We start from the raw sequence: 16044 nt of genomic DNA, 5'->3' as shown, positions 1-16044 counted from the left end.
CAGATTAACAGGAGAAATTTTTTATTAATGTCTATTTGTTTTTGAGAGACAGAGTGGGGGAGAGAGAGAGAGAGAGAGAGAGAGCAAGAAAATGAGGGAGGGGCAGAGGGACAGGAAGTCAGAGGATCCAAAGCAGGCTTGTGCTGACAGCAGAGAGCCTGATGTGGGGCTTGAACTCACAAACTGTGAAATCATGACCTGAGCCAAAGTCGGATGCCTAACTGGCTGAGCCACCCAGGCACCCGAAGGAAAACAAATTTAGTTACAGACACGGGCCCCCTAAGAATATGAGACTCCAGGAACAAGTCAGGCAATGGAGGTTTATTTACCACTCTGAGCCAAGGAATGAGATAGGAGCCTGGGGCTTCCAAAGGGAGGAGAGTAATAGACAGGACAATGACAAGAGCAGATGTTCGGTAAGCAGATGTTCACCCTGCCATACAGATAGGTTTTCCAGGAAAAAAGATCTCTCGGACAAAAGTTCCCTTTCTGGGCCAGGTTCCCTATCTAAATTCTTTCAGGTCATTAAGGAGAAGGTAAAAGCTCTTCTGTGTCTTTGGTTTTATAGACTCTGGCTCCAACTAATCCATATGCCAAAGTAGCACATTTTGGGGAGGCTTGTTCAGAATACCTTCATAATAAGTATGATGGAGCTAATTTATTTGCTCAATTCCCAGCAGAAGCAGCGTGGCTGAATTGCAATTGCTAAAACAGAATTATTTTCTCTGTAATTTGTGTGTGATGTCCTTAATGGAGATGGCAAAATGTGTGTCTACTGAAACTATCTGCGGTCTTTTGATCAAGATGAGATGATTTTGTCACCTGAAATTAAGAAAGGTCCTTTAATGCCAGAGTTGAAGATTTCAGACAGCAGGAAAACAATTGGGGCTTCAGCAATTTTAAAGCATAAATATTTCTTGTGTTATTTTTTTCTGGCTTAAAACCATTCCATATTATTACCAGGCTCTCTCTGCTCATCTCTCATCCATTTCAATTTATTGAATGCAAAAGATTTCATGACCCCAAATCACATTTCACATAATTTTTTTTTGCATTTTAATATCTTTCCCAAATCAAATGTTAAAGTTTCAATTAGTTTTTCTAATGTAATAAAGTTATAGTCGCCTATACTCTAATGAGTATTAAATTACTTTCTACCCTAACGTGTTTTGTCACTTACAGTAATATGTTCTATGATTTAGGGCACACTATAATTTTGTGCAATAATTTCTGTGATTATTGCCATTGCACTTAGTCCCTGACAAAAAATGAAGTTTTTCCTCTTAATGTCTTTATATTTTTCCATGTTCAATAAATCCAATCAATCAATCAATGTTTTTTTAAAAAGGGGATGCCTGGGTGGCTCAGTTGGTTAAGCATCCGACTTTAGCTTAGGTCATGATCTCACTGTTCATGAGTTTGAGCCCTGCATCAGGCTGTGCACTCTCAGCACTGAGCCTGCTTCAGATCTCTGTCTCCCTGTCTCTCTGCCCCTCCCTCGCTCTTGCATTGTCTCTCTCTCAAAAATAAATAAATAAACATTAAAAATAAATAAATAAATCCAATCAAAATGTGGAAAATCATTCAATGCATCTACTCTCATTAAGAGTACTGAATTTTCATTTAAAAGTGTTAGAATATAAAATAAATACATAACCAAATAGCAAATTATTACAACAAACTTTATACAAAACAATTTTTTTAATGTTTATATATTTATTTTGAAAAGGGGGGTGCAGAGAGGGAGAGAGAGAATTCCAAGCAGGGTCCGTACCGTCAGTGCAGAGCCCAACATAGAGCTCAGTCTCATGAACCACAAGATTATGATCTGAGCCAAAATCAAATGTTGGATGCTTAACTGAGCCACCCAGGCACTCTTAAAACAAAGTAAATTTAAAATGTGACTGTATTTAACTACAACTACAAAATAATGTGGAAATATTATAGATGGCATAATATTAAAAAACAAAATGAGGTAGCTGTGAGAGTGTGGTATGATATTAAGTACCAGTGTCACTGTAATGGGGCTTCCTTGGTTTGATCCCTCACTACAACTTCCCCATACCTAAATTCCCCTTGTCTGTAAAAGGAGAATAATTTTAGTTTTTAGCTCACAAATTTGTGAGTATTAAATATTAGGCTATGCGAAGTGTTAATAACAGTGGCTCATGCAGGTGCTCTGGTAAGATACAAATCAAACTTGGTAAATCTCTCCACAAGAAAATACATTACAGACGTGGATTTTTTGGAGGAATAACTGGACATGGAGATTTGGGGATTTCTGTTTCTGTGAAAAATGTAGCCCACAACTCATGTTTTTACAGAAAAGCTCTGTGTGTGCATTTTGATGTCAAATTCTTGGAAAATGACAGAATGGCCTTAGGGGATTTGAAATTTGCAATGATCTTCCTGTTCCAGATAGTCGTCGGAGTTTGGGGAAATTTCTCGCTCTTATATCATTTTGTGACCCTTGCCTTCAGTGGATGCAAACCAAGGTCAACCGATTTAATTCTCAGGCACCTGACTGTAGCCAACTCCTTGGTCCTTCTCTCCAGAGGAATCCCAAGGACAATGGCAGCTTTTGGGTTAAGACATTTCCTCAATTATTTTGGATGCAAACTTGTTTTATACATTCACAGAGTGGCCAGGGGTGTGACCATTGGCACCATCTGTCTCCTGAGTGTCTTCCAGGCCATCACCATCAGCCCCAGAAACTCCAGGTGGGCGGAACTTAAAGCCAAAGCCCTGAAGTACATCGGGTCCTTCAATACCCTCTGCTGGGTCCTCCACATGCTGGTAAATTTTATTTTTCCAGTGTTTGCGACTGGCAGATGGAGTAACAAAACCGTCACAACGATGTTCTGTCCTACTCCGCTTCACGACAAAGTCAGACTCCACGTATACAGCATTGATAGCCTTTCATGATGTTTTATGTTTGGGGCTCATGTCCTGGGCTAGCGGCTCAATGGTGTTCATCCTGAACAGGCACAGGCAGCGGGTCCAACACATTCATAGGACCAAGGCCTCCCCAAGATCCTCCCCCGAGACCAGAGCCATCCACACCATCCTTGTTCTGGTAAGCGCCTTTGTATCTTTGTACACCCTCTCCTTCGTGTTTTATGTTTATCTGGCTCTTTGTGATAATCCCAACTGGTGGGTGGTGACCACCTCTATACTAATCACCACAGGATTCCCGACCGTCAGTCCCTTTGTTCTCATGAGCCGTAATCCCACTGTGTACAGGCTCTGCTCTTTCTGCTGTGGAAGAAAGACAGAATTCCCTGATCTCATCAGAAAAATATAAAATGGTTTGTTTGGGGCTGTGTTTAGTCATTGATGAAATCCTCTCACCCAAACCCTCAAGCACAATTATAAACCAGTGTCATCGTAGATAGACTAGTAAATAAGACAGACTGTGATTCTGTCCTAATAATAAGAAGTAAATGTTAGTAGTGGTAGTAAATACAGTGTTATGTACTTACTTACATAAGTGCAGTTCATCAAAAACTGCTGTGGAGAAATTCAGAGTCTGTGCAATGATAAAATAGTCGTGAAGGCATGTGAGATACTGAAAATGTTTTTGAGTGTCAGTTTCAATCTGATGTATTAAATTTTCCTAAAACTTAACTGGGCATGGAATTGTAAGGACAGTTCCCTAAAAAAGGAATTGCACGTGGGGTGATCCATCCAGAAGGAAGAGAGGCCTGGATGTTAATGCCAATGGCCGGGTGTGAAGCAGGAGAAACGTTACATTTCAGCTCTTGCAGAAATTAAAAGCCTTGTTTTAAATTTTGTCCCTCACCTCCTAAGGTAAATGGTGGTTTGAAACACAGTAGTGGCGGGGCGCCTGGGTGGCTCAGTGGGTTAAGCGGCGGACTTTGGCTCAGGTCATGATCTCGCGGTCCATGAGTTCGAGCCCCGCGTCCGGGCTCTGTGCTGACAGCTCAGAGCCTGGAGCCTGTTTCAGATTCTGTGTCTCCCTCTCTCTGACCCTCCCCTGTTCATGCTCTCTCTCTCTCTCTCTGTCTCAAAAATAAATAAGCGTTAAAAAAAAAATTAAAAAAAAAAAGAAACACAGTCGTGGTTATGGTGTAGATTAGCATATGAAAATGTTTTCAGGTAAACAGTGGAAGAATGAGCAATAGGGTCACTAAGAAGAGACAGAAAGATGTTAACGGCTGAAGTTTAAAAGAACAGCAGGTGGGAAGCAACAATTAAATAGAGATTTGGTACATGGGGAAAATAAAGGCATTTCTAGGGTCTGTAGAAGGAAGATTGCCCTGTAAAACCTTGATGCCAATTGGCTGTGTTGACAAGAAAAAGGTTTCAAGATGGACTCCTGAATTTTCAACCCGAGGAAACACATTTGTGGAGGAATTTTCTATTAAGCTTGAAGAAATAGAGGAGGCAAAAGATATGAGTCTGGTTAAGGATGAATTTTGTTTTTGAAATCACAAAGGGCATTAAAATACCTTCAAGGAAAAAACGGCTATGGTCTCAAACATGGGAAATATTGTAATGTAGCTATCTGTAATTATAAGCTGCAAAGTTTTAAAGTAAATGTTCTATTTTAAAATAATCTTAGGGGCGCCTGGGTGGCTCAGTCAGTTAAGCATCCAACTTTGGCTCAGGTCATGATCTCACGGTCCGTGAGTTGGAGGTCCGTGAGTTCGAGCCCTGCGTCAGGCTCTGTGCTGACAGCTTGGAACCTGGAGCCTGCTTCAGATTCTGTGTCTCCTTTTCTCTCTGATCCTCCCCCGTTCATGCTCTGTCTCTCTCTATCTCAAAAATAAATAAACGTTAAAAAATTTTTTTTAAATAATTTTACATTTGTAGGGGCTCGGCTGGCTTAGTTGGTAGAGCGTGTGCCTCTTGATCTTGGGGTCGTGAGCTCAAGCCCCACATTGGGCACAGAGCTTACTCTAAAAAAAAAAAAAAAAAAAGTATTTATTTATTTATTTTCACTAAAAAAGTTTTTTAGGTTCATTTATTTTTGAAAGAGAGAGAGAGAGAGAGAGAGAGAGGGAGAGAACAGTGCCTAAGTGGGGGAGGGGCAGAGAGAGGGAGACAGAATCCAAAGCAGGCTCCAGGCTCTGAGCTGTCAGCACAGAACCCCATGCGGGGCTCGAATTCATGAACAATGAGATCATGACCCAAGACGAAGTCAGACACTTAACTGACTGAGCCACCCAGGGCCCCCCTAATTTATTTATTTATTTACTTTTAGATTTGCAGAAAAGTTGTGAAGATAATACAGAGATGTCTCAAATGCTTTCTATCCAGTCTCCTGTGATGTTACCATTGGATGCTACCATGGTGCATTTGGTCTTTTTTCTCTTCCAAGGTCCAGTGTGGAATATCACAGTAGACTTTGTCATTGTGTCTCCCCAGTCTTCTCTATGACACTCTCTGAGTCTTTCCTTGGTTTTCAGGACCTTGACAGGTGTGAGAAATACTGGCAAGGCACTATTTTTTAATATATAGTTTATTTGTTTATTTTGAGAGGGAGAGGGAGGGCATGTGCGCATGAGCAGGGGAGGGGCAGAGAGAGAAGGAGAGAGAGAAAATCCTTTTTCTTTTTTAAAACATTTTTTAACATTTATTTATTTTTGAGAGACAGATTATGAGCAGGAGAGAGGCAGAGAAAGAGGGAGACACAGAATTTGAAGCAGGCTCCAGGCTCTGAGCTGTCAGCACAGAGCCCAATGCAAGGTTCCAACCCACGAAATGTGAGATCATGACCTGAGCCGAGGTTGGACACTTAACCGACTGAGCCACCCAGGCGCCCCAGGAGAGAGAGAATCCTAAGCAGACTGTGCACTATCAGTGTAGAGCCTAACTCAGGGCTTGAACTCATGGAGCCCTCACAAATGGTGAGATCATGACCTGAGCTGAAGTCAAGAATCAGATGCTTAACTGACAGGCACCCCATGAATCTATTGTTTTCTTTTTAGAATTTTTTAATTTTTAAAAATTAATTTTAATGTTTATTTATTTTTTAGAGAGAGAGAGAGAGAGAGAGAGAGACAGAGCGTGAGCAGGGGAGGGGCAGAGAGAGAGCGAGACACAGAATCCGAAGCAGGCTCCAGGCTCCAGGCTGTCAGCACAGAGCCCAATGCGGGGCTCGAAACCATGAACCATGAGATCATGACCTGAGCCGAATTCGGGCACCTAACCAATTGAGCCACCCAGGCACCCCTCTGTTTTTCTATTTTTTTGTTTTTTAAATGGGGAGTGTGTGGCTTGCAGATTTCAAAAATGGATATTTCTAATTTTGGAAATATTTTCATATAATTCTCTTTACATTATGAAACTGATGCAAAGTATCTAGGATTCTACACTTTTAAAAGCAGTAGGGTTAATTTGACCTTATAGATATTGAACTTTGTGCTACAAAATAAAGATATTTTCAGCTCACATGAGCACCAAAATACCTACCATATATTAGATCACAAGGGAGAAAATATATACATATATACTATGTTAGTATATATATATGTTTTTGTGTATATGTATATATAAATATATATACATGGTATTCATATAAATGTAATCATGTGTATATACACACGTATATACATACACACATATACGTATGCATATAATTGTTTCCTATCACTCAATAGTATTGCAGTATTATTCATTAAGGAATTTAAAAATAATACTGATTTCAATAATGGCAAAATGCTTTAATCTTAAAATCTATGCTAATTGTTTCACTGTTTAAAATTATGTAGAACCTATTTTCCATTTCTCTAGTTTAATTCTTGTAATTTATATCCATGAAAAAATCTAATTGCATATAATTTTTAAAAAGTTTGACTTTAACAGGAGCAATTCCTGTGTTTCCTATGGTAATGGATATACATATATAGGTTTAGAATTACCTTCTTATTGTGTGCTCTACATTGAATCTAGTCTATTGTCTTGTTTTTCTATCTTTTTTTAAAAATTTATTTATTTTTGAGAGAGAGAGAGAGAGAAAGAGAGAGACAGAGAGAGACAGAGAGTGAGTGGGGGAGGGGCAGAGAGAGAGGGAGACACAAATCCGAAGCAGGCTCCAGGCTTCAACACGGGGCTTGAACTCACGAGTTGTGAGCTCATGACCTGAGCCAACGTTGGACACTTAACAGACTCAGCTGCCTAGGCGCCCTGTCTTGTTTTTCTATCTTAACTCTTCTACATTTCTTTCTTTCTTTCTTTTTTTAAGATTTTATTTTTAAGTAATTTCTACATCCAACCTGGGACTTGAACTCACAACTCTGAGATCAAGAGTCACATGCTCCACCTACTGAGTCACGCAGGTACTTCTCCCAGACCCGTTTTTTAGAATTTGTGATACCTATTAAAAAACAAAGACGTGCGCACAGGTCCTAAGTACGCAGCAAATTTAAGAAATTCCAGGGGCGCCTGGGTGGCGCAGTCGGTTGAGCGTCCGACTTCAGCCAGGTCACGATCTCACAGTCCGTGAGTTCGAGCCCCGCGTCAGGCTCTGGGCTGATGGCTCAGAACCTGGAGCCTGTTTCCGATTCTGTGTCTCCCTCTCTCTCTGCCCCTCCCCCCGTTCATGCTCTGTCTCTCTCTGTCCCAAAAATAAATAAACGTTGAAAAAAAAAATTAAAAAAAAAAAAAAAAAAGAAATTCCAGAATCTGCATATACTTCTGTATGTAACTCCCAGATAAAGATACAGAAAATTGTTAACCCTCCGAAGTCCCTGGTTCCCCTTCTGAGTCACCACCTCAAGGGCAAACACTATTCTAGCCTCTAAAAACACAGATCAGTTTCTCCTGTGTTTCATTTTATATAAACGGTATGGTACAGCATGAACTCTTTTCTGTTTATCTTTTTTTATTCAATATGGGTGTTTGTGAATTTATCTATACCGTTGCATGGACCTTGCATTGCCATTATTGTGTGGTATTCCATTGTGTGAACATTAAACTATTGATTTAATTATTCTGTGGGGCGCCTGGGTGGCTCAGTCGGTTGAGCATCCGACTTTGGCTCAGGTCATGATCTTGCGGTCTGTGAGTTGGAGCCCCACATCAGCCTCTGGGCTGACGGTTCAGAGCCTGCTTTGGATCCTCTGTCCCTCTCACCCTGCCCCTCCCTGGCTTGCACTCTCCCAAAAATAAATAAATATTAAAAAAGTAATTATTCTACCATTTATGGGCAGGTGAGTTGTTTTCAGCTTGTGGATGTTAGAAATAGTGCTGGTATGTAAATCCTAGAACTTGTGTTTTGGTGAGACATTGATACACGTATGAATCTATATTCAGTATATAGTAGTGGAATCTTTGGGTCATAGATTTTCATCTTTTCATTTCTCTTAGACACTGCCAAATATTTGTGGACCAGGATTCCAATCAAATGGGACACTGTGGACTGAACCAAGCCTTGGGGGCTTGGGTTCTGGGTGAAACAGTTTGCTAACTCAAGTTCGCCTTCCCTGAACTAGGAAGCCAATTAGAGTGAGAGCTTGATGCAGAGGGAGGAGCTCAGAACCGAGAGAATTTATCTACGGCCCTCGAAAATGGTCAGGAAGAGAGAGAGGTCAGAGGGTTCGCAGGGACCCATGCCTGTGTTTCTCATTGTCCCCAAAGCTGTCAGAACTTTCCTATGGTCCTATTACTGCCACCTGTACTGTTAAAAAACAAAATTCAGGGGCACCTGGGTGACTCAGTTGGTTTAAGCTTCTCTCTCTCTTTTTTTCATGTTTATTTGTTTTTGAGATGGCACACGAGTGGGGGAGGGGCAGAGAGAGGGAGACACAATCCGAAGCAGGCTCCAGGCTCCGAGCTGTCAGCACAGAGCCCAATGTGAGGCTGGAACCCATAAACCATGAGATCATGACCTGAGCTGAAGTCAGACGCTTAACTGACTGAGCCACCCAGGCGCCCCGTGTCTGACTCTTGATTTCTGCTCAAGTCATGATCTCACAGTTCATGAGTTCAAGCCCTGCATCGGGCTCTGTGCTGGCAGCATGGGGCCTGCTTGGGATTTGCTCTCTCCCCTGCCCCTCTCTTTCTGTCCCTCCCTTGCTCGTGCGCGTGCACACGCGCTCTCTCTCTCAAAATTAATTTAAAAAAAAAAACACAATTCAACAATTCAAACACAATTTAAAAGATACTATTTTATGGTACGTGAATTGGGCATCATCCCATCCAGCAAATAGAAAGGAGCGCTGAGGAGCTGTACAAAATAAAAGACTTCTAGGCAGGAGAGAGCAGGACAAGGAAGTTGTACAAACACAGACTGGATTGGTGTGGCGAGGCCACCTTTCTTTAAGTAACGGTAGGGGTCTGTGAGGCAGATGACTTCACTAGTGCCGAACAAGTGATTCCACACTGACGGGTTTCAGATCCCATTGGTGGGAGAGGCTGAAACTGCAATTAAGTTAGGGATTAAGTCTTGGTTGGGGAATGTGGGGCTGAGCATAAGTGACCCCAGTTTGGTCCTCTTGTCTCTTTTTTCACAACAGGTACCCATGTCACCATCTTGTTCTCTGTGATGCTGCAGAGGGAGGGGACATTAGGTACAGGGGGGTCTGGGAGCACCAAGTCTGCAGGTTACTTTCATGGATGGAACCAAGCCCGTGGTCCTGATTACTCTCTAGACACGAGGAGCTGTAAGATAAAGAAGGCAGCAGGGATCTTAGGGTGAAGAGCCAAAGGAGAATGAAATCTCCCTAGCATCCTGGGCAGACCCCGTGGTAGCCTCACACAGTCCCTTGAATCCCTCCCAAATACTTGCCCAAGGGAAAGTGTAATATTGCTGCAGCACCTGACTCTGTGCATTAAAATACGTCACACTCCCTTAGAAAAAAATAACTCAAATTTGAGTGATCGGGTTTGGGAAGGAAGCTCCCATAACAGTATAGACAGAATCCTTTGGATGCGTTCAACATCCTGTTACTGTTCCTGCTTTAGAATTATAGTAGACATTGATGGGTTGCACTGTATATTTCCTTGTCTTACAAGTTTTAGAGGGAAGTATTCTCATTAGAGAGACGTGCAAGGAGAGAAGTGTTGGTAAGACCAAATCTCCTGCCACATGCCAGTGATGGACACAGCAGAATTTAGCATGGGTGCCTCCATCCTTCGAGAGGCAAATTTTTCACTGTTTAGATGATCTTCTCTTTGTTGGTAGTTCTGGAGGTTCAGTCAATACCCTGTCTAGGATGTTATCACATCTCTGCCAGTAGAGTAGCCGGTAAAACATGGCAAAATTGGGGCGCCTGGGTGGCTCAGTCGGTTGAGCGTCCGACTTCAGCTCAGGTCACGATCTCGCGGTCCGCGAGTTCGAGCCCCGCGTCGGGCTCTGGGCTGATGGCTCAGAGCCTGGAGCCTGCTTCCGATTCTGTGTCTCCCTCTCTCTCTGCCCCTCCCCCGTTCATGCTGTGTCTCTCTCTGTCTCAAAAATAAATAAACGTTAAAAAAATTTTTTTTAAAAAAAACATGGCAAAATTGAAAGTCTTGGTTACCAATGAAAGGTTATTGGGACTAAGTAAAAATCTACAGTGTTTGAACCTTCTAGCAGTAAAGGAAAAATCTATTTTCTCTTTGGTACCCTGCTCTGGTCTGAATATTTGTGTCCAACCTAATTTTATATGGTAAAACCTAACTCCCACCTTGATGACATGAAGAGGTGAAGCCTTTAGGAGGTGAGTAGGTCATGAGGGCAGAGACCTCATGAGTGGGGTTAGTACCCTTATAAAAATGGCCTAGGGGAGCTCCCTTGCCCCTCCATCATTTGAGTACCTAGCCAGAAAATTCTGTCTATAAACCAGAAAATGGGTTCTCACCAGATACCGAATCTGCCGGTGTCTTGATCTTGGACTTCCCGGCCTCTACCCCTATGACAAAAAAAAAAAAAAGTCTGTTGTTGATAAACTACCCAGTCTCTGGCATCCCGTTTTAGCAGCTGAAATAGACTAAGACAAAAATTGGTAATGAGAATTGGGGTATACCTGTGAAACATCCCTAAACCTGTGGCATGGGAACAGCATGATGGATGGGGGCTGGAAGACTGTGGGAGAGCAGGGTAGAAAAAGCCTGCATCAGCACGAAAGGACCGGGAAGGGCGATTCTGGTGACAGCTCAGAAGACAAGGGGAGACTGTAGAGGGGACCTTAGTCTTCTTTTTTTTTTTTTTTTTTTTTTTTTAACGTTTATTTACTTTTGACAGAGAGAGAGCATGAATGGGGGGAGGGGCAGAGAGAGAGGGAGACACAGAATCGGAAGCAGGCTCCAGGCTCTGAGCCATCAGCACAGAGCCCGACGCGGGGCTCGAACTCGTGAACCACGAGATCATGACCTGAGCCGAAGTCGGACGCTTAACCGACTGAGCCACCCAGGTGCCCCCCTTTTTTTTTTTTTTTAATTTTTTTAACGTTTATTTACTTTTGAGACAGAGAGACCTTAGTCTTCTTGAGAACACCTCAGTGGAAATACAGACAGCAGAGGCAGTTCTGGCGGGGCCCCAGACAGACATGAGGAACACTTTATTGGAAGCTGGAGGAGAGGTGTTGCTGTTACAATATGGAAAGCACTTGGCTGAATTGTGTTCCTGTCCTGGTGTTTTGTACAGGGTAGACCTTGTGAGCGATGGAATTGGATCTTTGGCCGAGGAAAGGTGTAAGCAAAGTGTCAAAACAATAGTCTGTTTCCTCCTGGCTGCTTCTGGTAGAACGGGAGAAGAGAGAAATGATGTAAATATGGAATTGTCAATCCAGTCTTGGGGAAAGCAGTTTGCCCCATGTCCTCCCTTCTTTTATGGGTCCAAGAAGAGTTATTTTTAATCTGTTCAGTTTTTTACCTTTTGTTAGAATGAAAAGATCCTTATATGTGGAACTGGAAACCACAAATCCCCATTCTAAAGCCTGTCAAATTTGCAATTAGGTGGCATTAAGTATACTCACATTTTTTTTTTAATTTTTTTTTCAAAGTTTATTTATTTCTGGGACAGAGAGAGACAGAGCATGAACGGGGGAGGGGCAGAGAGAGAGGAAGACACAGAATCGGAAGCAGGCTCCAGGCTCTGAGCCATCAGCCCAGAGCCTGACGCAGGGCTCGAACTCACGAACCGTGAGATCGTGACCTGGCTGAAGTTGGACGCTTAACCGACTGCGCCACCCAGGCGCCCCAACACATTTAAAAAAAAAAATTTTTAATGTTTATTTTTATTTTTGAGAGAGAGAGAGAGAGAAACAGAGAGTGCAAGCAGGGGAGGGGCAGAGAGGAAGGGAGACACAGAATCCGAAGCAGGCTCTAGGCTCTGAGCTGTCAGCACAGAGCCCAACGTGGGGCTTGAACTCACAAACAGTGAGATCATGACCTGGGCTAAAGTTGGCCGCTTAACTGACTGAGCCACCCAGGTGCGGAGACAACAGACCCAGAATAGCCAACGCAGTATGGAAGGAGAAGAACAAAGTTGGAGGCCTGACACTACGTGGCTTCAAGACTTATAAAGCTGGAGTAATCAACACAAGGCTATGTCAGTGGAAGAACAACCTGGTAGAGGAATGCACGTATTGTGATGAGTACCCAGGGATGTATGGAAGTGTTGAATATTGTACACCTGAAGCTAACATAACACTGTATGTTAACTAACTGGAACTAAAATAAAAACTTAAAAAAGAATAGACCGATAGATCAATGGAACAGAATAGAGAACCCAGAAAGGGACCCCTCGTAAATGCAGTCAACTCATCTTTCACAATGAAGCAAAGAAAATACCAGTGGAGGAAAGATGGTCTTTTGAGCAAATGGTATTGAAAGAACTGGATATCTGCGTGAAGGAAAATGAATCTAGAAACTGACCTGACACCCTTCACAAAAACGAATTCAACAGGGCACCTGGGTGGTTCAGTTGGTTAAGCATCTGACTCTTGGTTTCAGCTCAGGTCATGATCTTACAGTTTGTGAGTTCGAGCCCCGTGTCCTGCTGGCTCCAAGCACTGACAGCTTGGAGGCTGCTTAGGATGCTCTCTCCCTCCCCCTCTGCCCCTCCCCTACTTGCTCTCTCTCTTTCTTTCTCAAAATAAAAAAACAACAACAATAGCAAAACCAAAATTAACTCAAAATGGACACAGACCTAAATGTAGAGTGAAAAATAACAAAACTCTGCATACATAACTGGAGAAAACCTTGATAACCTTGGATATATAATGAATGCTTTTTAAGTAAAACACTAGAGACAATGCATGAATGAAATTATTTATTTATTAATATTTATTTATTTTTGGGAGAGCACAAGTGGGGGAGGGAGAGAGAGAGGGGAACAGAGGATCCAAAGCAGGCTCTGCACTGACAGTCTGACAGCAGCCAGCTCGAGGTGGGGCTCGAACTCACAAACTGAGATCATGACCTGAGCGGAAGACAGACGCTCAACCAACTGAGCTACCAAGGCACCCCAATTTATAAGCTAAACTTCATTAAAACTAAACACTTCTGGGGCACCTGGGTAGCTCATTCAGTTGAGTGTCTGACTCTTGGTTTTGGCTCAGGTCATGATCTCGAGGTTCATGAGGTAGAGCCCCACTTCAGGTTCTGTGTTGACAGCATAGAGACTGCTTGGGATTCTCGGTCTCTCTCTGTCTCTCTGCCCCGCCTCTGCTCTCTTTCTCTCAAAATAAATAAAAAAAATTTTAAAAACTAAGTATCTTGGGATATACTGTGAGATACTCATAAATCACCTCATTTAATCTGGAAACTCCCATTTCTTCTCAGTTAAACCTTGCTTGTAGTTTGCTTTGGCTAATAAAGGATTCCTTCTCTGTTGGCCAGACATACTGGCTTTTGCAAGTGGAGGGTTTTTTTGTTTTGTTTTGTTTTTTAATGTATATTTGTTTTTGAGAAAGAGACAGAGCATGAGTGGCAGAGGGGCAGAGAGAGAGGGAGACACAGAATCCGAAGAAGGCTCCAGGCTCTGAGCTGTCAACATAGAGCCTGACATGGGGCTCCAACCCACAAACCGTGAGATCATGACCTGAGCTGGAGTCAGACGCTTAACCGACTGAGCCACCCAGGTGCCCCATCCCACAAGTGAAGGTTTTTTTTTTTTTTTTTTTAACGTTTATTTATTTTTTTGGGACAGAGAGACAGAGCATGAATGGGGGAGGGGCAGAGAGAGAGGGAGACACAGAATCAGAAACAGGCTCCAGGCTCTGATCCATCAGCCCAGAGCCCAACGCGAGATCGTGACCTGGCTGAAGTCGGACGCTTAACCGACTGCGCCACCCAGGCGCCCCACAAGTGAAGGTTTTAATCAGGTCTTGGTCTTGTAAGTTTCCGTTGTATTCCACACTCATGTCAGAGACCTCCTCTTCTTTATCACTTCTCCTTTGCTGTGGAAAACAAAAACAAGAATTGTATAGTTAATATAAGCTCTACTGTCTTAAGACTGTAAAATATAGCTCAGCACAAAGGATAAATGAAACAAAAACTTTCAAAGAAACACAAGACTCAGAAACAATAGCTGTTTTAGTTCTATCAATGTGTGTCTCCAGAGTGTGTTTATTAGACCAAAAAAAAAAAAAAATCATCATCCAGAAATAGATGTATAAGTTTCAAGCAATTAAAAATATTTCTTTATTTTTGGGAATTCAAGCTGGTGCAGCCACTCTGGAAAACAGTATGGAGGTTCCTCAAAAAACTAAAAATAGAACTACCCTACGACCCAGCAATTGCACTACTCAGCATTTATCCACAGGATACAGGTGTGCTGTTTCAAAGGGACACATGCACCCCCATGTTTACAGCAGCACTATCAACAATAGCCAGAGTATGGAAAGAGCCCAAATGTCCATCGATGGATGAATGGATAAAGAAGGTGTGGCATATATATACAACGGAGTATTACTGGGCAATCAAAAAGAATGAAATCTTGCCATTTGCAATTATGTGGATGGAACTGGAGGGTATTATGCTAAGTGAAATTAGTCAGAGAAAGACAAAAATCATACGGCTTCACTCATATGGGGACTTTAAGAGACAAAAAAGGTGAATATAAGGGAAAGAAAACAAAAATAATATAAAAACAGGGAGGGGGACAAAACAGAAGAGACATAAATGTGGAGAACAAACTGAGGGTTACGAGAGGGGTTGTGGGAGGGGAATGAGCTTAATGGGTAAGGGGCACTAAGGAATCTACTCCTGAAATCATTGTTGCACTATATGCTAACTAATTTGGATGTAAATTTTAAAAAATAAAAAATAAAATTAAAAAAAATTCTTTATTTCAATGACAATGAAAAATTTCGACACCATCCCTTTTTAATATATTTAAATTTTTTTAACTAATTTATTTTTTAAAGGTTTATTTATTTATTTGGAGAGGGAGAGAGTGCACAAGCAGGGGAAGGGCAGAGAGAAAGTGGGAGAGAGAGAGAATCCCAAGCAGGCTCTGAGCTCCACACTGGGCCTGATGTGGGGCTCAATCTCATGATAGTGAGGTCATGACCTCAGCCAAAATCAAAAGTTGGACGCTTAACCAACTAAGCCACATAGGCCCATATATATTTTTTAATTTTTGAAGAATATTTTATTTTTTATGTCATCTGTACCCCCAATGTGGGGCTGGAAGTCACGATCTCCAGATCAAGAATTGCATGCTCTACCAAGTGAGACAGCCAGCCATTTTTAATCTTTAAAAAATTAACTATTAGTGTCTTTTATCTCTTTTTAATTGATCAATTCTGTATTGGTATCTTCTTAACTTTTTTCCAATACTTTACTCAGTTTCAAAACCTGTTACGAACATTATTTTAGGGTTGTCCTCTATAGTTGTATGCTCCACTTAGACAAATTCGAGGTCAGATAATCTGGGGTAATGCTCAGGTTCTACAATTACTGACAGTTTGCCAAGATATTCTTTTGAGTCATGAAGAATAATACCACTATTGCTCTCATAGATCATTTTTGTGATTTTATGGCTTGATTTATGAAAAGCTGTTAGAACGATATCTAGTACATAGTACATGTTCAAGAAGGATTGTTGTTTCCATTCTTGATATTAGAACCTGTAATTTCCAGGACACCTGA

General features: G+C 41.9%; 1 protein-coding gene across 1 annotated transcript; it reads left to right on the top strand.

The window, feature by feature from the left end:
* Positions 1-2349: 2349 nt before the first annotated feature.
* LOC112851127 (vomeronasal type-1 receptor 2-like) lies at positions 2350-3308 on the top strand. The gene is given in 2 exon segments (XM_025914669.2): positions 2350-2903; positions 2905-3308. Coding segments are annotated over 2 exon segments (930 nt in total). The 5' UTR covers positions 2350-2373; the 3' UTR covers positions 3305-3308.
* Positions 3309-16044: the final 12736 nt, after the last annotated feature.

This window comes from Puma concolor, chromosome E2 (assembly GCF_028749965.1).
Source record: "Puma concolor isolate L17-30 chromosome E2, mPumCon1.1.hap2, whole genome shotgun sequence".
Taxonomy (NCBI): domain Eukaryota; kingdom Metazoa; phylum Chordata; class Mammalia; order Carnivora; family Felidae; genus Puma; species Puma concolor.
The sequence above is the reverse complement of the archived record's forward strand: the minus strand, read 5'-3'. Positions and strand labels throughout refer to the sequence as shown.